The 22,512-nt window shown below is 44.3% G+C and overlaps 1 protein-coding gene and 1 long non-coding RNA gene across 4 annotated transcripts in view; one reads left to right on the forward strand and one right to left on the reverse strand.

Moving 5' to 3' along the window:
* Positions 1 to 10,874, reverse strand: part of ST3GAL5 (ST3 beta-galactoside alpha-2,3-sialyltransferase 5) — a 50,784-nt gene extending 39,910 nt beyond the window's left edge. The window contains exon 1 of one of the 3 annotated variants that reach the window (XM_042932900.1): positions 10,711 to 10,874. In XM_042932900.1, coding sequence (XP_042788834.1) covers positions 10,711 to 10,798 — 88 coding nt within the window. In that variant the 5' untranslated portion in view covers positions 10,799 to 10,874. The remainder of the gene's footprint in view (positions 1 to 10,710) is intronic. The other 2 variants (XM_042932905.1, XM_042932902.1) reach the window with 2 other exon arrangements.
* A 177-nt stretch (positions 10,875 to 11,051) lies between these two features.
* LOC122216285 lies at positions 11,052 to 21,625 on the forward strand. The gene is made up of 3 exons (XR_006200809.1): positions 11,052 to 11,138; positions 12,315 to 12,459; positions 20,449 to 21,625. It is a non-coding gene; the product is annotated as an uncharacterized LOC122216285 (long non-coding RNA).
* Positions 21,626 to 22,512: the final 887 nt, after the last annotated feature.

Genomic DNA, 22,512 nt, shown 5'->3' on the forward strand with positions numbered 1-22,512 from the left:
CTAGTTAGTTAGCATATAGTGTAATATTGGTTTCAGTAGAATTTAGTGACCGTAACTTACATATAACACCCAATGCTCATCATAATAAGTGCCCTCCTTAACACCCATCACCCATTCAGCCCATCCCCCACCCACCTCCCTCCATCAACCCTCAGTTTGTTCTTTATCGTTAAGAGTTTCTTATAGTTTGCTTCCCTCTCTTTTTCTGCCCCCCTTCCCAAATGTTTGTTGGTTTTGTTTCCTAAACTCCACATATGAATGAAATCATATGGTACTTGTCTTTCTCTGGCTGACTTATTTTGCTTAGCATAATACACTCTAGCTCCATCCACGTCGCTGCAAATGGCAAGGTTTCATTGTTTCTGACGGCTGAGTAATATTCCATTGTATATAGATACCACATCTTCTTTATGCATTCATAGTTGATGGATATTTGGGCTCTTTCCATAGTTTGGCTATTGTTGATAATGCTGCTATAAACATCAAAGGAAACAATCAACAAAATTAAAAGGCAGCCTATGGAATGGGAGAAGATATTTGCAAATGACATATCTGATAAAGGGTTAGTATCTAAAATCTACAAAGAACTTATCAAACTCAACACCCAAAAAATAAATAATCCAGTGAAGAAATGGGAGGAAGACATGAATAGACATTTTTAAAAGGAAGACATCCAGATGGCTAACAGACACATGAAAAGATGCTCAACATCACTCATCATCATGGAAATACAAATCAAAAAAACCATGATGGGGGCACCTGGGTGGCTCAGTCAGTTAAGCGTCCGACTTTGGCTCAGGTCCTGATCTCATGGTTTGTGAGTTTGAGCCCCACATTGGGCTCTGTGCTGACAGCTTGGAGCCTGGAGCCTGCTTCGGATTCTGTGTTCCCCACCCGACCTCTGCCCCTCCCCTGTTCATGCTCTGTCTCTCTCTGTCTCAAAAATAAATAAACATTTAAAAAAAAATTTTTGGGGGCGCCTGGGTGGCTCAGTCGGTAAAGCGGCCGACTTCGGCTCAGGTCATGATCTCGCGGTCCGTGAGTTGGAGCCCCGCGTCGGGCTCTGTGCTGACAGCTCAGAGCCTGGAGCCTGTTTCAGATGCTGTGTCTCCCTCTCTCTGACCCTCCCCCGTTCATGCTCTGTCTCTCTCTGTCTCAAAAATAAATAAACGTTAAAAAAAAAATTAAAAATTTTTTTTGTAATAAAAAAATAATAAAAAAAAGCAAAACCATGATGAGATACCATCTCACACCTGTCAGAATGGCTAACATTAACAACTCAGGGAACAACAGAAGTTGGCAAGGATGCACAGAAAGGGACTCTCCTGCACTGTTGGTGGGAATGCAAACTGGTGCAGCCACTCTGGAAAACAGTACGGAGATTCCTCAAAAAGTTAAAAATAGAACAACCCTGCGACCCAGCAACTGCACTACTAGGTCTTTATCCAAAGGACACACAAATACAGATTCAAACGGGTACATGCACCCTGATGTTTACAGCAGCACTATCAACAACAACCAAACTAAGGAAAGAGCCTAAATAAACATTTAATAAGCACTTTCCATATACCAGGCGCTGGGAATATAAAGATAAAAAGACACAGCTCTGTTCTTCTTTAAATGAATAATCCAGCCAGGGAAGGCCAAAATACCTTCATACCCAAAATACCAAATAACGCCACGGTAGAGGGGAAGCAATACACCTGGAGCACCCCGAGCAAGGAACCGTCATCTCCGTCACAGGACATCAGGGAGGCTTCCCTGAGGAGATAATGTGTAAATGAGTCCCTAAAGGATGGGCAAGACTTCAGAGACAGAAGACAGGAACAGGCATCCAGATAGAAGAAATACCATGTGAAAATACCCACAGAGGCATGCTCTGGCCCGATCACAGGGGACCTGGCGAGAGCGGCAGATGTGCCTAAGACAGAACCACAACCTCCACACTGGCCTCAAAGGAGGGGGTGCCAGGCAGCCCTACTTGGCTCTGGAGCAGGCTGGCCAGCTCATGATGGGAAGTGGGCTGAAGGCAGCTAAGGAGAGGTCACGGAGGTCACTGCAACCGAGCCAGAGCAGACCCCGTGAGGAGGGGGATGATTAAGAGACGTGAAGAAAGATGCCACACGGAATGTGGTGACTGAGCTGGCAGGGGCTGTTATTCTAGCACCCTGCCAGTTGAGGTCTGGCCTGCATAACAAATCCAGGCCAGTAATAGGAAGGAAAAAGAGCACGCAAGAGGGCTCTACGCAGTGCCACCACTCCACCATTCTCTGAGGGGACTTAATGGCAGAGGTGGGGGTACCCCTCAGAGAAGGAGACCAGAGGGAATAAGACAGACACTGGAATAAATGGGGGAAAACTGCTTAGAGAACTGCCCCTCCTCTTTGGGTCCGTCTAAGCTCTAAGAAAACACCTTACATAAGAGCTCTCCAGTGGGGGGCCCCTGTGATTGCAAATTAGATGTGTAGAATATGTAAAGGAGAACAAGTCAGTGGCAATCCCATGAATACTACAAATAGCGCAAAATCTAGAAGGTACCTTTAAAAAAATTTTTTAATTTTTATTTATTTTTAAGAGAGAGAGACAGAGCATGAGCAGGGGATGGGCAGAGAGAGAGGGAAACAGAATCTGAAGCAGGCTCCAGGCTCTGAGCTGTCAGCACAGAGCTCATAGAAGGTACCTTTTTAATGGAAGATTTCCCTCTTGATCTAAAGGATATAAGTAGTAGGGATGAAGAAATAATATTTAACAGAACGGGAAAGTCAGTAGAAATAACAGTTAACAAAATCAACTCTGGGACCCAATGTAAATAGGCGCCAACATGAGGACCTTCCCTCAAGCCCTAGTGAAATGGGAAACGTAGGGGATGAGACGATGTGAAAGTGTGTGTGCAAATTCTGAAATTACCAAGATCCCACCCCCAAAAAGAAAGGGTTGGGATATGGGTTCCTAAGTCTTGAAATTATGAAGTGACATCATCAAACAAGACCTCAGCAATATTTCTCAGGGAGCAGCTGTCCAGGTGGATAGGGAAACAGAGGTCAAGGATTTGCTAGGTAGTTTATGTCATAATCCAGTATTCAGTAAGCCACGTCGTCCTAGAAGCAGCAAACTAGTCACATAAAACTCAAATCAGAAAGTGACCCCAGGGGCGCCTGTGTGACTCAGTAGGTTAAGCATCTGACGCTTGATTTCAGCTCAGGTCATGATCTCACAGTTCATAAAATCAAGCCCGGCTTCAGGGCTGTCAGTGCAGAGCCTGCTTGGGATTCTCTTTCTCCCTCTCTCTCTGCCCCTCCCTCACGAGCATGCAAGTTCTCTCTCTGTTTTTTTCTCCCCCTCTCAAAATAAATAAATAAACATATGAAAGAAAAGAAAAGAAAAGAAAAGAAAAGCCTAAAATGGCCCTAGAAAAGGAACTGGAGGGACCACAATTGGGACCTGAAGTTTGACAGGCCCCGGCTGTTTTGAGACTGAAGGAGTGGGAACAGTCTTAGAGAAGAAAAAAGGAAAGTTTTGTTTGGGGCACTTTAAGCTCACAGAAAGTTACATATGTTTGAACTCTTAAAACCAACAACAGGTATTTAGGTCTATAAGAGGCATGGCAAAAACACAGAATTTCCTTTTATAACCCAATCACATATCCCTTTTCCTCTTTGCTCCAAATATTTGGGAAATCATTATTTGGGCAAGCCCCAAAGAAGCATGCTGCCAATCATATAAGCAGCGTTTTTTTTTTTTTTTTTAATGTTTATTCATTTTTTTGAGAGAGGGAGAGAGACAGGGCATGAATGGGGAAGAGGCAGAGAGATAGGGAGACACAGAATCCAAAGCAGGCTCCAGGCTCCAAGCTGTCAGCACAGCGCCCGACGTGGGGCTCAAACCATGAGATCATGACCTGAGCCGAAGCTGGATACTTAACTGACTGAGCCACCCAGGCAATCCTCATATAAGCAGGTTTTTAGGTTTTTTTTAATGTTTTATTTATTTTTTAGAGAGAGAAAGCATGAGCGGGGGAGGAGCAGAAAGAGAAGGGGACAGAGGATCCTAAGCAGGCTCCCTGCTGACAGCAGCAGCAGGCCGATATGGGGCTCGAACTCACATTTGATCATGTGAGATCATGACTTGAGCCAAAGTCAGAGGCTCAACCGACTGAGCCACCAGGCGCCCCTCATATAAGCAGTTTTAATCAAGCATGGAGTACGCGCCTGGGGCTACAGCAATGGCCAGACGGACACGGTCTCTTTTTCAAAAGGCTCTCATGATCTTATTTTAAAAATCAGACAAGTAGATCTATCACAAATGTAATTATTTTCATAGTATTTCTTTTAAATTTATTCTACATTGGACATGAGGGCTGTGTTACAAGATGTTTTAGATTTGAAAGTGTGCGAGTGTGCGTGTGTGCGTGTGTGTGTGTGTGTGTGTGTGTGTGTGTGTCTGGGAAGGGGTTAGGAAAGGTCCTCCCAGGAAGGAATGAGTAGAACTCGGTGGGCAGGCAGGTGTCACCTGAGCAGCAACAGCAGGCACAGAGGGGAAAATTTCGCATGGAGTGCCTGAAGGTCCAGCCCAGGAGGGAATAAGGTACCAAAAGAAGCTAGAGAAAAGAAGCAGACCATGCCATGGCCTGCTGGAAATGGGAAATTTTTTATCCTGAGATAAAAGGAGCAACTGGGTGGGAAGCTAATTGGAACTGGATTTTGGAGAGACCTCTCTTGAGCCACACTGGAGATGGGGAAGTCCTCTTGTGCCCTGAGACCAGTTAGGAGCCTGCTCTGAAGACCCAGGGGAGTGACGATGGCCTGCAGGGGAACACGCCAACCTGGACAGGGAACACGGCCATCTCAGCCACCTCGGATGACCTTTCCAAGAATTTCCACAGGAGTTGTTCTCAAGCATGCGGCAGGAACACACTATGTGCTGCAAAGGGAGGGATGCATTTGCCTCCTTGCCACCTCCAGGTCAGACTGCCTGAGTCAGAATGTCCCCTAGACACTTTCCCCAGACTCTGTCCCCTACACTTTATTAGTTTCTTAACCCCCCTGAGCCTCAACATCCTCATTTGTAAAATGGGGACAATAACAATACCAAACTCACATGGCTTTTGTGAAAATTAAATGAGCTGTACATATAATGACATATACATAAAAAAATGACTATATATATATATATATATATATATATATGCATGCTATACTGACTCACTTTATTGTCACCTGCTCTAGTCCAGTCTAGTCTAGAGCAGGTGACAATAAAGTGAGTCAGTATAGCATTTATCTTTTCTTCTGACCTATCTATGTGTTGTAGCATGTGGGTTTGTTAGGAGGGGAGTGGGTTTACCAAGCTTTTCACAAAAAGCCCACTCCTCCTTTGCCAGCCACTGAACACTGCCAGATTCCTACAATCCTAGATTTCCTTGGCAGAAAACTGAACCCCACCACCACAGTTAGCCCTGACTGTCCCCTTTATCAAGACAAATCAGCTCAATGTTTAAAACAGGCTAAGATCCAGAGCTGTGCTGTCCAGTACAGTTGCCACTAGCCACATGTGGCTGTTAAGTACTTCAAATGTGGCCAAACCAAATTGAGATGTGCTCTATATAAGTAAGATACACACCAGGCTTTAAAGACCGAGTATGAACACAAAAATTTAAATTGCTCATTAACAATTTTTAGATTAATTTCAGAATATACTGGACATACTGGGTTAACTAAAATATATTATTAAAATTAATTTCACCTTTTTTTTAAAGTTTCCTTCCTTCTAATTTGTTGGATTCATTTTAATTGCTATGTTCCTAATGTCTTAATTTAGCTAATTAAATCATTAATTTTTGCTATTTTTCTTGTCAATATGAGCAATTAAGACTGTACCTAATAGTTAGTTTAAGTGTATAAGTCATCCTACAACTTTTGACATATATGTTTATTATTATCACTTATCTCTCAAGCCTAAATATTTTTAAATTCAAATTTTCACTTTTTTTCCAAAATAGCATTTAAAACTGATATAATTTAGTTGCACTGTGGCCAGAGAACTTGTTCTGTATGACACTGGTTATTTTAAACATGTTAGAACTTATTTCATCACCAGGTGTATACTCAATTTTTGTAAAAGTACAATCTTCATTTGTGGGACCATGTTTTCTATATAAACAGTTGGATCAAGCTTATTGTTTGCTGGAATAACCCTTTAGTGGTTTTCAGTCAGCTTGTTCTATCAGTTACTGAAAGATGTATGCTAAAATCTCTCTCACTTTGGTGGCAGATTTGTCAACTTTTTTTTTTTATTCTTCTGTCACTTTTTACTTTACATTGTTTGAAGCTGTGTTATTAGGTGCATAACAGTTTAGAAGTTCTTATATTCCTCAGAAATTGCAACTTTGATACAACTGTTTCTTTTCAACTTTTTAAATGTAGCTACTATAAAATTTTAAATTATGTGTGGCTTGAGTTACAGTTCCACTAGACTAGAGAAAGGATAAGCAAGAAGCCTACACCAACCACCAAGTCCTGGAAAACTAAGGACTTAACTGCAGAAAATAACAAGCGAAGGGAGGAGAGTATTGGGAGCCCTGTTAAAGGACCATACTCTCTTCCTCTCTTGCCACTAGAGTCTAAAGAGGAAATGAGACCAAGATGTTTGTCAGAAGCAGAAAGGAGGTGAAGAACAAGATAGAAGAGGATAAAAAAGCAGAAGCTGAGGGGCGCCTGGGTGGCTCAGTCAGTTTAATGTCCAACTCTTGATTTCTTCAGCTCAGGTCATGATCTCATGATTCCTGAGACTGAGCCCTGCGGCAGGCCCTGTGTTGCCACGATGAATGGAGCCTGCTTGGGACTCTCTGCCCCTCCCCAGCTCATGCTCTCTTTCTCACTCTCAAAAACAAACAAATAAATACACATAAAAAAAAAAAAAAGGCAGAAGCTGAGAAAAGCTCTCAGGCCAGGGAAGAAGGAACTCTATACATATCATAGAACAACGACTTCTGTGAACTCAATATATTTAAGCCTTTAATCATGAAAATGACACTTGGTATTAAAAATAGCCTTAATGTCCAAAAGATAGAACCACTATTCCATTAAAGCAGACCTTTTTTATTTATTTTTATCAATTTTCCCTCTTTGAATTAATCAAATCATACCGTATGATACTTAACTATTATGATTTTAGATACTTAACTTAATCCTGGATGTTTTTTCCATGCCAGAGGAAGAGAACAAAAATATCTTGTACGGCCTTAGAGGACTAACCTAGACTTGTGCTTTTCCTCAATGACATGAGAGAATTCTTAACAGAAATGCAGAAGCACAGAGAAGGTAGATCAGAGAAGTAGAAACAAGTATAGAAAGTACAAGGCACCTGGGTGGCTCAGTCAGTTAAGCATATGACCTCAGCTCAGGTCATTATCTCACGGTTGGTGGGTTCAAGCCCCGTGTCTGGCTCTGTGCTGACAGCTCAGAGCCTGAAGCTGGCTTCAGATTCTGTCTCCCTCTCTCTCTCTGCCCCTCCCATGCTCACTCTCTTTCTCTCTCTCTCTCAAAAACAAATGAACATTAAAAAAAAAAAGGAGCTAAAAAAATATAGAAAGTATAATGTTTAGAAAGCAAAAGGGAGGAGAGGTTCCCAGAAGTGCTTGCAGGGAACTAGGAGCTGAGATAAGTTAAAGCAGTTTGGCCAGAGAAACTCTTCCCTGACAACAGAACTCTTGGGTTGCCCACAGCTCGGCCTGTGCTGCTCCGTGACTTGGGAGACCGGGGCATGGAGCTGACTGCACTTGCCAAGAGAATATGGGGCATGGGGCACAGCCAGATAGAAACTGATCATGACTCCTGGTAAGACTCCTGCCTGTCTCCTTGGTGAAAACTTGGTGTTGCCCTCATCAGCTAGTAGTAAGGAGGTACTATTATAAAACTAATACTACACTAATAAAAATTAACTACTAATTACCATATAATAACCATATGATGACCACACTAATAACAACGTAGTTATTAAAAAATTGGAATAACATGGCTTTGCCTGCAGCTCCCAAAGCTGAGTATACACATGCCCATTACCCAGCAATCACACACCTACCATACCACCATCAGAAATGCATACGTACGTATACCAAAGACGGGTACGAGCACAGTCACAGCAACATTATGTGCAATAGCCAAATGCTGGAAACTGCCCAAATGTCCATCAACAGTGCACAAATATGTGATATATTAATCACCCAAAGGCCAAATCAGCACTGAGAGGAAGCACACTACAGCAAGAGGCAGCGTCACGAGTGAATCTCAGAAACCTAACTCATTAGGAAAGATGTCGGATACTGCAGGATCCATTTATACACGCATGGAACTGTCAGGTGTGGTGGGTTGCCCCCAGGGAGGTAGGGACTGGAAGGGAGCACATGGGGAGCTCCTGCTTCTTGATCTGAGTGCGTGGGTGTGTTCAGTTTGGAAAACTTGTGAACAGTACACTTACAGCGTGTCTACTTTTCTAGTATATGTGCTATACTTTAAAAAGAAAGAAGGAAAGAAAAAGCTGTCCAGGTAAGACAAGCCTGGAAGTGTCTTTGTACCCTCTAACCTCATTGTTCCCCCACTCCCTTACACTTCTTCCTTGCTCCCCCTCTGCAGGTGTGCTTAAGCTGGTTCTCTCTCCCTGAGGAGCCCCACAGTCGCTATCCACTATCCATATTTAAGGCTTCTTCTCACACCAGGCTGGTGATTTGCAACCCCTCCCCATTTTGGATGCCTTTGCTAATTTAGGCCTTTCACACTGATTCAGCCCTTGCTTCTCCTTTCTCTGCAGTTAGGAAGTTTGTACCATCACTGTATATCTTCCCAGCTGTTTTATTTCTGCCAAGGCTGCCCAGCTAGACTTAAAATCATGGAGCATGCCCTCTGGGAATGATCTCAACCCTCCACAGGCAGTTCAGATTAATTTGTTCCTCATGAACCAGAAGGGTGTGGAAGGTAAGTTTTAATCCTCCCAGGAACTCCTGGCTCCCAGACATGCCCCTTCGGCCCCCAGCACCTGGATGGACTCCCACAGAGAGCTCTAAACCTTTTTTATTATAGTCTGTTCACCTCCCAAGAGCCAACTTGCTAGATAAACTCCCCTCACTGCTGCCAAACAGCATGGGACTAACTTGGCCATCTGGGCCAAAATTATAAACATTTTCAAAATAGGTAACCATAAAATGACTTTTTAGAATATACGCCTGTTGGCCCTCTCACACTTCCATTAACTCCCTCATACCTTCCCATCTCACTCATTTCTTTTCTGGCTTAGAGGAAGAAATGGCTGCTAATCACAAATAAGGTCCATTTCATCTTACAGAAACAGCAGCACTCACATAATGGACAGACATGGAACAAGAACCATGACATCTTGGTTATAGTGCTCTGGCAGTTCACAGCACTCTCTCCTGTCTAAGCATGTGTTGGAATTTAGGTGATCCTGGCTCTAAGACTAGAAATGTAAGACATTCTTCTAAACTGTCCAGCTTTCCGGATTACACAAGTGAAACCACAACCCATCATGTTTTTGAGTCTGTGCCCCTTCACTCAACAGACATGAATTCCTCTTCCTCACAGTTTCAGGACACGCATCCCTCTATGGAAGAGGATTAGCAGTTATAAAACAAGAGGAGACTGAGGCTAAACACCAGAGGGCAGGAGATGAGTCTTCTTCCTCTTTGTAACCCCAGTACTGAGCTGGGTGCTTGGCACCACAAGCAGGCAAGTCAAGGATGAGAAACGCAGCACATAAAACTATTTTCTCTTTTAAAAGAGCGATCCATAATTAAGCAAAGGCCACCTACACGAATTAAGACATGAGAACATAAAATTCATCTTTCAAGTCAGCTGATTTGTAGGACCCCTTTAACGGGTAAACACATTATTCGGTCGGAACCACTGAACCAGAGGCCTGAAAGGGACCACAGCCATCAGCAGCAGCTCAAGCCTCCCAGTAGCGACCAGGAAACAGAGCCCCACAAGGGGATATGTATTGGCCAAGGTCACCCAGCTGGTGTGGGGTGGGGACAAGACCCCGCCTCTCCCTATTAGCCCGGCACCTCTGAGAGATGCTCTCCAAAATCCTTGAGTTATTTACACACTAAAGGCGTATAATGAATGCATGCCTATGTCAAGTCACTGCTTACAATTCAGAGGAAAGCAAACGGTCACCAAAACGTGTCTCTTTCGTAGGGCTGGCTGCAGAGGGGGGCAAGGAAGGTCACTGGCGAATTTCTACGTACAGACGCCACACATCCCGCCTTATGGAAGGATGCAAAGGGCAGTTTTGGGAGCTGCTAGTTACACTGCAGAGGGTCCCCCAATCCCGTCCCAGGGAAATGAGTTAACTCGGCTCTGCTGGCTCGGAAGCTTCCAGCAATGAATTAAACCCCGAGCCGCTGCGGAACACCGGGGGAGAAAGGGCCACTGCGGCTGGACTCGACAACCTGGCGGTTCACCCCTGAGCCTCCACACTTGCGTGGGCCGCGGCGCCCCCTGCCCGGTCGACGCGGCCCGGAGCCACGACTCCCAGCCCGCGCCCCCGCGAGACGCGTCCAGGGGCGCCGTGCCCTGGGAGCCGCCCGCGGGGCCGGGGAGGAGCCGCCAAGCCCCAGCCAGGCAGGGTTAGGGACTGATGGCCACCGCCGCCCCCAGCCCGCGGGCCCCGCTACGCCGAGAAGGGGGCTGCGCCACTTACCTCGGCCGACAGGTGCCGCCGCCGCCGCCGCCTCCGTTCGCAGCTGCAGGGGACGCCGCTCCGCGCCGCCGGCCGCCTTCGTCCGCATGCTAGGGAGGGGGCGCCGGCCGGCCTCCAGTCCAGGGCCCCGCGCCCCCGCCCGCCCCCGGCGCAGCGCTCGCGCCCATTCAGCACCAGACTGTCCGCTCCCCCGCGCGGATGCGGAGGAGGGACGCGGGCGGGGCCGAGCATCACGAGGACAAGAGAGACCAATCGGAGCTCGCGGGGGGGGGGGGGGGTCCCGCGGCGGCCCCGCCCCCGGGACGCGCAACGCCTCCACCCACTGTGGTTCGGGGAGCCGGGCGCCTTCGGCAGGACGTACCGGGGACAGTGGGCCCCCACAGCCCTCTTGAACTCTACGTGCAGTTAGGCGGTGGAGGGAACAAAAGGTGCATTTGGACTTGTTACAGGCTTTTACTGCGCAGAGGACTGGTAGATGCGGAGTCGGTGAATGAAGGGGCTTTTCGTAGTCACGTGCTTTACTTGCCTGCACAACCCCCCGCAGGGCGACCACTGTTCAGAGTTCCTTGGGTCGTGAGACCTTGAGAGCTGCAGGAGGGCAGCCTGGGCGTGGGGGAGCGGGGAGGACTTGCAGAACATCTTTATTTTTGTTACACGTGTCCGAGAAAAGGTTAGTAGTGCTGATTACCTATTGGTATCAATGGGTAATTGAGGCCCGGAAAGCATAAGTGAGGTACCTAATTCATTGGGACATCTGGTGGCAGAGCAGGGATCAGAACCTGCGCTTGGAGTCCCCCTTTCCATATCTCAGGAGTTATCTCAGGAGTCTTCCTTGAATCTGGAAAAGAAATGTCATACAGACTTTTAAAGCATAAATATTCGTGAATCCCCAAATTCAAGAATTAAAAGGAGTTTAAAGCGCTGATATGTTATTTCTTTAGAACACCCAAGGGTGTATAATGCGTCTGCAACATTTCTGTGCCTTGGGACTTGTTGACTCCTCAGTGAACTCATTGGTCTGCTTTCAGAATTTCCTTTTAGGTTACAGATACAGTGCATTGCAGTCATGTGCCTGTGATACCGGTTCTGGTTTAAAACGGAAGATCCTAGAAACTAAGCCAAATATATTTGTGAAAACTTAGAATTTTGTCGATCTTTTTTGCAACAGTTTGTACAGGGGTTGCGAAGCACCAGAGTTTGGCAGTGTCTGTGTTCTTTCCCCAGTGGGGGCAGGGGGTGCTGGAAAAAAATGTTGTATCTGGGTAACAAAGGTCAGGAGGGAAATCTTGGAAAGGAAGGGGGGGGGGGGGACTCTGTTGTCATACTTTCCAAAGGGATTTTGCCATAAAAATGTTCCCAAGTTATTCTAAGGTGAGAATACTGGAGCATTTTGAAAATATTAGAGGAAAAGCTGTCACTGGGAGATCTAAATCCAGTGGAGTGGCCAAGGCTGGCCAGGCAGAGCAGCTGATGGGGTCAGGGACAGCTGCAGGGAGAATGCTGAGCACCTCACCACTTCTCTCTTGGAGACCTGCCCAAGGCCAGCCTGCTTGGTCAGACACTTTACCTCTCTTTGCCTTAACTGCTCTTTCCCTTTCTCCCAGATACTCCTTGTCTGAAAAATGCTGTGAGAGCATTAAGGTTGGACATAAGGATCAGCCTTCCGGCTTGGAGGACTGGGTGCAAGGTGGGTGTGACAAAGAAAAGGAGCTCAAAACTGCCTCCTGTTCCAGCCTAACCGGACCACTGGTAAGCTTACCCTGCACCCGCTGCCTCATTCACCCCATTCACATTTGGTGGGAAGAGAAGCTGACTTGTGGGACAAGACAAGCCCTGACCTAAAACACCCTTTTTACTAGCTGCAGAGCCTCCGCTACTGTTCTGGATAGAGACAGAGATCCTCAAACCGTAAATTAGGATCAGCCCCTCGACCTCAAAGCCTTACCTGGAATCTCTTCAAGTCAGAGGCTGGTCTCAGAAAAGCTCAGGACCCTGACTAGCACAGTGGCCAAACTGTTGGTAAATCTGGGACAGCTACCACGATTTTACAATTCTTTAGTTCCTTATGTTCATTACTTAGGTCATTCTAATAGCAGGCATTGTGGTTACCCCAACATTCATTCCACCCTTCCCTTCTGTGATGCAACATGTGGTTTAGGTAAGATTGCCCCACTCTTAGCTCTGTGAGCGGGCTCTGATTGGTCTAGGTGAGCAGTTCTCAAACTATTAAAAAATAATTATGTTTTAAAAAGTACTAATAGCCCCCAGAGACCCTCAAACTTAGGTCTCAAACTATGGACCCCCTAGGGGTCCCTGAGGACCTTTCAGGGAATCTCTGAAGTCAAAGTTATTTCATAATTATCTAATAGTTTGCCTTTCGCATTGATGGTGCAAAGGCAAAGGTGTGCAAAACTACTGGTGCCTTCACAAATCAGGGTAGTGGCACCGAACTGTACTAATAGCCTTCATTACCGCACTAATGGTAAAAAAACAAAAACAAAAACACAAAAACTTTTAATTAAAAAAAATGCAGTGTCATTTAAGAATGGTCTTGATGGAGCAATACATATTACTAAATTTATTAAAATCTCAACCCTTGAGCACATATCTTTTTAATATTTTATATAACAAAATGGGAAAGGCACATAAAACCCTTCCACTGCAAACCAGAGCCTGGTGGTTGTCTAAGGGAGAGCACGTGTGCAGCCACAAGCTGAACTGGCTGGTTTGGGTTTTTTGGGGTTTTTTTTGTTTTTTGGTTTTTTTCATGCAACACTATTTTCACTTGAGAAAGCAACTGACAAATTATGGTTATTTCAACTTGATTATTTGGTAGACATTTCCTTGACAATCAGTTAAGTGAGCCTGTCTCTTCAAGGAAAACAATGGACTATTTGTTGGGCCAATGATGAAAAAATTCCAGCTTTCAAAAGAAATTTAGAATTTTGGAAAACTTATTATCACCCTGAAACAGGTTCACAATATTTAAGGACTTTTCTGATGTGACGAATGGTGATGTTAACAAATGTGACTTGGGGATATTGGGTCATGTATAATGTGCCAACATTTACAAGACCTGCATTTACTCAGTGAATCAGTGTTTTCCAAATCGCTAATGCATGATGTTACAAAATCACACGTGGGTAAAAAATGAATTCTAAATGCAAGGCAGACAATGGATTTTAATTTGACAGTATGAAAAGTTTATAGATAAGGTTTTCAATTTCACAATGCAACAAACCTTTAAGGAATTACCTCTTGTAGAATTTTGGTATAGTACCAAAAAAGATACCCTTTAAAAGCTATCGGGGCACCTGGGTGGCTCAGTTAAGTGTCCAACCTCAGTTAAGTGTGAAACCTCTTGGTTTCGGCTCAGGTCATGATCTCACAGTTGGTAAGACTGAGCCCTGTGTGGGGCTCTGCACTGACAGCATGGAACCTGCTTGGGATTCTCACTCTTCTTCTCTCTCTGCCCCTCCCCCATGCGTGCTCTCTCTCTCGCTCTCAAAATAAATAAAATAAACTTCAAAAAAGATCTATCAAAATACTCCTCCCTTTTCTAATTACATATTGATGTGAAGCAGATTTTCTTCATGTACTTTAACCAGAACAATTTGCAACAGATTGAATACAGAAGCAGATATGAAAATCCAGCTGTCTTCTATTAAACCAGACGTAAGGGGACTTGCAAATTAAAAATAAAGGGGGAAAAAAGCCATTTTTCTCACCATCTTTTTGTTTTGGAAAACATAGTTGTGTTGTTTTGTTTTTTTTGGGGGGGGCTATTAGTACTTTTTAAAACATAATTATTTTTTAACTTGTTAAAACATGTAATTTATTTTTATGATTTATTTTATTAATTTAAATTAAATTACATTTAATTTCTAATTTGTCAAATATCAATAGATTAAACCTCCATTAAAAAGATTCTTTAGGATCCTCAGTAATTTTTAGGAGTGTAAAGGGTCCTAAGACCAGAGTTTGAGACCTGCTGGTCCAAACCACCCAGAGAGATCCCATCCTCCTTGCCCCTAAGATTGATTCATGGGCGGCCATCAGAACAGACTGATCCAGTCAGAGAAAACCTTAGGTATTTGTTGGATGGTGGGAGAGAGATGCTCTCATCTCCTGCTAGACAGGAGTCAGGCAATAAGTAGCCTTAGTAGCCACTGATAAGGCAGCCATTTTAGGCAACAAGAAGAATTTACCTTAGAAGAGAATCATGCTGAGGGAAGCAAAGACAGAGGTTAGAAAGAAACCATTGCCTTTATGACATTTTTGAGCTACTAGATCAAACCAGCCCTGCAGCCCATCCTACCTGTATATACTCCAGTTTAATGAGCCAGTGAAGTCTCCAGTGGGTTAAACTAGCCAGCCTCAGGTGCCCCCTTGATGCATTGTATATCTGTTTATGAATATTTTTACCTAAATAGGTGCCCAGGGCCTCAAGGTAGCATACTTTCTAGGGTTTATTCATTCATGAATAAACTTTTTCATCATGTCATCAGTACAGGTTAGTGAAGGCAGAGCAGGGTCTGGGGGAAAAGGGACCTGACACAGACAAGTGGGGTCAAAAGTGCCAACAATACTTTGGAGAGCAATGAGGAACAGAGGCATCTGATCTTGAACAGCAAAGTGGTAGCAGATTTTAACTTTCTTTTGCTTTTATGCATTTCTCAAATTGGACAACACAAGCATGTATTGCTCTTCTTTGAGGAAAAAATAGAACGATATTATTTTTAATAGCCCTTGAATAGGGGCACAGGCTCAGAGAGCAGGTTGGCACCAGGATATGGCAAGAGAAGTCTTGGGCTAAAATTGGGCTAGCAGGGAAGGAAGATCAGGGAGGCAGACGGGCCCGGAAAACAAACTTCCTTTCATTTACAGTTTTGCCAACAGCCAACCTCAAAGATTCAAGGGGATGAGCAAGAATCTCCAAGGGTTAAGGAATCATTAATTATGCCTCCGTCAAAGCCGTTGGAATATATGCAGCTCAGAGAGAGAGATTGAGAGAGACCAACACTAGATTTAGGTCAATACTAGAAAAGGCTTGAGAGATATCACATTAAGTGAAAACAAAAAAGGGGACACAGATTGCATGCAAACTTCTATTATGTGGCCAAAAAAAAAAAAAAGGTGAGAAGAGCGCTTGGAAAAAGAAAACAGTTGTGGCATTAGAGTAGCAGGATCATGAGTAATCTTTTTTTCCTTTGTAAGAGATGTCCTTTCATGTTGTTATAATGTTGTTTTTTACAATAAATAAAACTGAAGGGAGTCATTGGTTCAAATTACTGAGGTCTCCGAGGCTTTTCCAGATGGCCTGTTTCTTTTCGCCTGCCAAATGGCTCTCATCTGACACCAAGACAGGAGCTGTGCCTTCCCTAGGGCCTGGCATCTTCGAAGCTGTTAGGGGTGATGCCGATGTGACTATTTTGTAGGTGGCCAGAAGGAAAGGAGAGAGGGCAGTTGTAGCAGCCAAGACTGAGGCTGTGTGTGAGGCAGGGGCCAGGGGGGTGGGGGTCAGGGATCCCTACTCCTCTACCATCGGCTGGTTTGGGGGGGTTCCCTCCCAAGTATTGTCTTTGTATTTTTCTCTTGGTGAACTTCACCTGCTGTTTGGCTCCCATCCTCATCCTTCTGAGACGTTGTCCCTCCCTCAGTCCCCAGGGGCTGGAGCGCAGCTGCGGCCAACAGAATGCAGACCGGCTGCTGCCCTAAAGCACAAAGGAAGTCAATCCCTTGAGGTTTTTCTAGGAATGTTTCCTGTGAGCAATCACGGGAAAAGCAGGAGTAAAACAAACAAGGGAAACATCAGGGGAAGGCTGTCTGTTGACAGGGTGGCTTAGGTTGAGGAAACAGTTCCACACGGACACATATTCAGGCACATGTGCAGGCTCTCATTCCATCCTTCCTTCACCCATATATTCATTGCACAAACATGTGCCAAGGGCCTATTATGTGCCAGGTATTGTGTGAAGTGCTGTACAAAAATGATTTCATTTTATCTTCATAACAGCCCTTTGAAGTAGGGTCTTCTTACCCCCATATCTTACATAAGGAAGTTGAGGCTTATAGAAACTTAGGGAAATGAAAAAGTCAAAGTTCACATGGCTAAGAAGTAGCAAAGCTGGGATTGAACCCTGGCCATCAGACGCTGGAGTTGACCTAAGAAACGGTCCTTTCTCTGAAGGTCAAATGGTCTAACTGGAGAGAAAGACACTTTAAAACAGATGAAAAAGCAAAACCAGTAACACAAGGAGATATAACAGAAGGACTATTAAGAGTCCTGAGAGCATGGCGGGCGGGGGTGAGGAGGAGGGCCACTGGCTGGACCGGCCTCAGAGCTCAAGGACACATCTTGAAGGGGTGAAAATTGAATTTGGCTTTGAAGTATAAGGTGGGTATATTAGTTTAGGGCTGTGTTCATTTTCTACTGCTGTGTAAAAACTTGCCACAAATTTAGCAGATTAAAACAACTCAAACTGTCTCACAGTTTAAGTCCAGTTACTGTGTAACTGAATTCTCTGCTCAGGGTCTCACGTGACGGAAATCAAGGTGTGGGCCAGGGCTGTGGTTCTCAAGTGGGCTCAGAGTGTTCACTCAAGCTCACCGGTTTGTGGCAGAATTTCTTCCCTTGCAGTTACCGGATTGAGGTCCTTGGGTTTTTTTACAAGCTGTTGGCCCCAAATCACCACCCTCAGCTCCTTGGGGCTGCCCATGGTTTCTTGCCATGTGGCCCCATAGAAAGTTCTTAACACAGATATTTGCTTTCTTCCAGGCCAGCCAGAGCACAGCTGTATGACTTTCTCTTCTACTACCAATAGACGAAACTTTCTGCTTTCCAAAACCTCATGTGATTAAGTCAGACCCAGATAATTTCCTTATTTTAAGATCAACTGGCTTAGGACATTAATTACATCTGAAAAATGTCTTCGCAGCAACATTAGCTTAGTGTTCAATTGAATATAGTGTTCAAGTAGCATCCATCAGAGGCTAGTGATTTGGGGAACCATCTTGGAATTCTGCCTACCATAATAAGATTTAGCAAATGGGGAAGGTGAGGAAGATCAGTCTAGAAAGAGGTAACAGGATGAGTGAGGATTCTGGGAGACTGTTGGAAAATGATAGGAAAGTGAGCGCCATGTTTGCAACAACATGGAAGGGTGGATTCTGGCAAAATCTGCCAAGTCAAAAATCCCTGAGACGCTGGGGAAACTATTAAAAGCATGTTTTACATCAAGGCTGAGATGGCAGGAATGGGAGGACATCCCTCAGAGGCAGAAGCAATGAGAGAGTGGGAATCCAGAGAAGTGAGTCAGAGCCAGACTTTACCTTGGAGTCCCCATTAATTCTGGCCAAATGGACCACAGAGATAGTAGACAAAGTTAGACTGAAGCAAAACGTCAGAGTACATTGGAAATCCTTATGAATACCCAGAACCTTCAAGTGATGGAAACTTTAGTGGATGTTGTCAGATCTTGCTCCCCAAGGGAAAGAGTGGCATATGTGCCATAGACTATTACTTGCCTGAAGATATCTGATTTTAGTTCAGGGTGAAGCCGAAAAAAAAACAAAAGTTCCCCCTGAGAATTTCTGACCAAAAACCTGTCCTTATGCCAATTTGGGGCTAGAATTCATACCACCTTTGTGACCAAAATCCTTTTAAAAGGGTCTTGGGTTGGTATTTCTCTTAGGCACCTATAAGCAGCAGATCACTTCCAGCTTAGACCTGAATCTAAGCCTAAGACAGTTCCCACAAAGTTCCAAGGAGTTTGAGTTTGTAATTTTTTTTTTTTTTTTTTTTTTTTTTTTGAGAGAGCGAGCAAGCAAGTGCCCGAGCGGGGGAGAGGGGCACAAAGAGAGAGAGAATCTTAAGCAGGCTCCATGCTCAGCACGGAGCCCAACATAAGGCTCGATCCCACAACACTGGGGTCCTCGTGACCTGAGCTGAAATCAAGAGTCAGATGCTCAACCGACTGAGCCGCTCAGGCACCCCTGAGTTTGCAATTTACATCTGCTTTCTAAGGCCTTCTTCATCTCTTTTGTTGAGTTCTTCAGCTCTAGAACTTCTGCGTAGTTCTTTTTTTTTTTTATATAATCTCAAACTATTTGGTAAAGAATTCCTTCTGTTTATTCATTGTATCTCTGAGTTCCCTGAAATACCTTTCTGAGTTTTCTTGTATTCATCGATTTTCTTCATAATAGATGTTTTGAGTTCTTTCTCAGTTTGCAATATCCCATGCCGTTGAGTTCAGTTGCTGGAGAATTATCATTTTCTTTGCATGATGCCATATTATTGTGATTTTTCAGCATTTGATGAAATGAGTTTGCAACTTAAAATACCACATATGGAAACAAGCCACTATTCATAAGTCAGCAGAAAAAAATGAAATAAGGACTCAGACCCATCACACTGGCAAAGTAGAATTTGAAGATTCAAAATACCAAATAAGTTTGTTCAGTGTTTACAGAAATAAAAGGAGGTATTGAAAGTGAAAGTACTAGGAGCTAAAAGAAGTAGATTATTGATAATAATAACTCAGAAACAGGTAACACAATAAGAGAGAAGTAAAGATATAATGAGCATCAATTAAAAGATCGATACGAAGAAATTAGTCAAAATACAGCACCAAGATAAAAAAGTTCTATCTAGAAAAACTAAATAAGATTAAGAGACTGGTGGACAGAATGGTAAATCAAAGGTCTGGCACATGCCTAGTCAGATTTCCAGAAAGAAAGAAAAAATTGGGGAGATGATATAGGGGCAATCACTGAAGAGATAATGGCTAAAAAAATGTTCAGAATTGATGAAAAACATAGTCCCACAATTCAGGAACCCCAACATACGATAAGCAGGAACATTAACAGAAATCCGAGATGCATTACAGTGAAGCTGCAGAATGCTAGAGACAAAAAGAAAATCTCCTAAGCAGTCAGAGAGAAAAGACAGATTCTTTATAGAGAGACAGCAATGACACTGAAAGTCGCCAGAAGACAGGGGAAGCATATCTGCAAAGTTCTGGGGGAAAATAACTGTTCACCTAGAAGTGTATAATCTTACAAGAACAGAGGCACAATAAAAGCATTTTCTGACAACAGAAATTGATGGATATCCCCTACATAATGGAATTCCTGAGGGATGTACATTGAAGAGAAGGCAAATGATCTTGGAAGATCTCAGATGCTGGAAGGAGAGTAGGAATCAAAGACACGAGTGAAAGAGTTAAAAGTGAAACTTGATTCTGAGAAAACAACCACCTGAATGCATAAAACCATGAGAATCATTCATGTGTACCCTACCATTGGGAGAAAAATGTGTGTAGAGGAGCAATGGGAGATTAGATTGGGACCAGAGTTTGTAAGATTTGCCAGCCAAAAGTGTTTGGACTTTATTCTTCTAGCAGAAGGAAGATATGAAGGGTTTTGTTTTGTTTTTTTTTAATTAAAAAAGGGATAAGATGGGATGCCTGGGGGCAGGACCAAGCAGGTGAGACAGATGTGTGAGGGAGGCTGGGTGTGAGACATAAGAAGTCTATGGGGACTATGCAGCTGGAAAGTCCTATCTAAAGGGGACAGTCACTGCTCCGCTCTTTCCCACTGCTGCCATGTGGGAATCGAGCAGCCTGTGTTGCTAGATCGTTAGAGTCTTCCAGAGCAGCTAGAAATCTGGGGGTTGGGTTAGTTTTGTATTTCTAAGTTTTAAAAATTTAGCTACAAATTCATTTTTTTTTTCTTCAGAAAATTGCATCACAAAATGTATGGTGACACAAAACTTCCACATGGAGGGCCTGAGGGTTTGTGACGTCTGGACTGATAAAAGTGATGATGTGGAAACACTAATACCGAAGCATGTGCAAGGTCAACTTGAGAAGTTGGTCCCAGCTCTGCTGCCTCTTCAAAAGTTATCCTGTCCTGTCAGGTTTGGTTTTGTTTCTTTACTCAGGGATGCTCTCATATTACCAATGAGGCTGTGAAGTTTTTACAGGTGGGGACCTTATCTTCTCTGAACATGCCACAAGATAGAGCACATGGCCTGGCTTTCAGAGGGTAGGATAAACAACGTGGTAAGAAATTAGCGTCCTTCTTCCCGCTCCCCCAAATCTCATTCTCAAAAGAATCGGAAGTATCATTCCTCCCTGCACGCCCTCAGGATTGCTGTACCCTAGGGATTTGGGTTTCCCTTGCCCAACCTGGAGTGGATGGCCTCCTAGAGAAGCTGAGACCTTTACCCAGTTCCCCTAAAATGCCCTAGGAGGTAAAGAACCTTCTAAAGAAATGCCTGAAGATGGCCATGTACTGACCACTAAATGCCACAGCTGGGCAGGAAACTAGAGGTCCTGTGGTCAAGCCCATGGCTGGCCTGTATGTGATGAGGGCATCTCTGTGAGCCCTGGAGTCTAGAACCAGACATAAAGGTAAATGGTAACAACAGCACCAACATGGGCAGAGGAGGAGGCCCTTGACCTATTTTCCTGTACCATATAAGGTCTAGAGTTCTTCTACTATCACCTGGAAGGAGGAGGGAAATTCCAACAGTGGCTAATGTCAACCATAGCCAATCATAGAGCAATCATGCTCTAAATGAACATACCATGTCAAAAACGGGTCAAGAAATGGAACATTGCTGACCTTCCCGAAGCCTGCCTTGTGGTTCCTTCTGGTCACTACCCTCACCTTCCTTCTGTGATGGTAGCCACTCTTCTGACCTCCACCCCTTAGATTTGTTTAGCTAGTCTTGGAACTTTACATAAAAGAAATCTACAGTACGGATTCTTTGTATCTGGTTTCCTTCACTCACGTTGGGTTTGGGAACTTCATCTATCTTGCTGCATGAGACTTAGATGTGTTCATTTTCATTGCTGCATAGTATGGAAATATCACAGTTTTTAAAATCCCCTTGATGGAGGGGTGCCTGGGTGGCTCAGTGGGTTGAGCATCTGACCCATGGTTTCAGCTCAGGTCATGATCCCAGAGTGGTGAGAATCAGAATTTCCTGGAGTTCAGTTTCACGAATGCCATCTTTGTGATTTTTGCCATATTCCTGCACCACCCGTACTACCACTTAATATTTTTCTTTCAACTGTCTAACTTTTAACATTTAAAGATCCGCTTTAGCCTTACCCTAAAAAAATGACAGCTGTGAACTCACAGCTTTGATGTGTGGCTACCTTGCTTTTGTTACGCATTAAAATATGCATATAACTCTTCAAATAAATTGGTCAGTTGGCTACCTATGTGAGATATTCTCTGTTGCCTCCTCCTGCTCCTTTCCCAGCCCTGCTCTGTGTGGGAAGCTGACCTCCACAGACTGCCTCAGCCGGCTCTCTTGCCCTCTGCCTTTGCGTGTGTCTGGCTGATAGGCACTGGAGGGTGGCTAGAGGACAGGGTATTTCTCCCTATCCCAGCTGGCAGTTGGCTCCATTCTCTATCGAAGGCTACAGGTCTGGTCAGGCAGCCCTCTCTCACAGCCAATAGTTTTATCTCCTTGCCTCTCCAGATGTTTCAAATCCCTGGCATTTTACCAATCCTTGGTTCCTTTCCTTGTGCCTATCCCTTTATAAATGATCCCTTACTAAGCCTCCTTCAACTCCCCCCCCCCCCCCCATCATGGGACAATCTGTTTCCTGCTAGGAGGGATGTGGTGTCAAATACCACCAATGGCAAGCATCCACTCCTGTTCTATACAGGTATTAGCTGAGACCCAGGAAGGGACTCACTTATCCAAGGTCCCCCCTACTGTGAGTGCCAGAGCTAGGAATGGTCTCCCTGGTTCAATGCATTTCTCACCGTGGATGCTACTCC

This window comes from Panthera leo, chromosome A3 (assembly GCF_018350215.1).
Source record: "Panthera leo isolate Ple1 chromosome A3, P.leo_Ple1_pat1.1, whole genome shotgun sequence".
NCBI lineage: Eukaryota > Metazoa > Chordata > Mammalia > Carnivora > Felidae > Panthera > Panthera leo.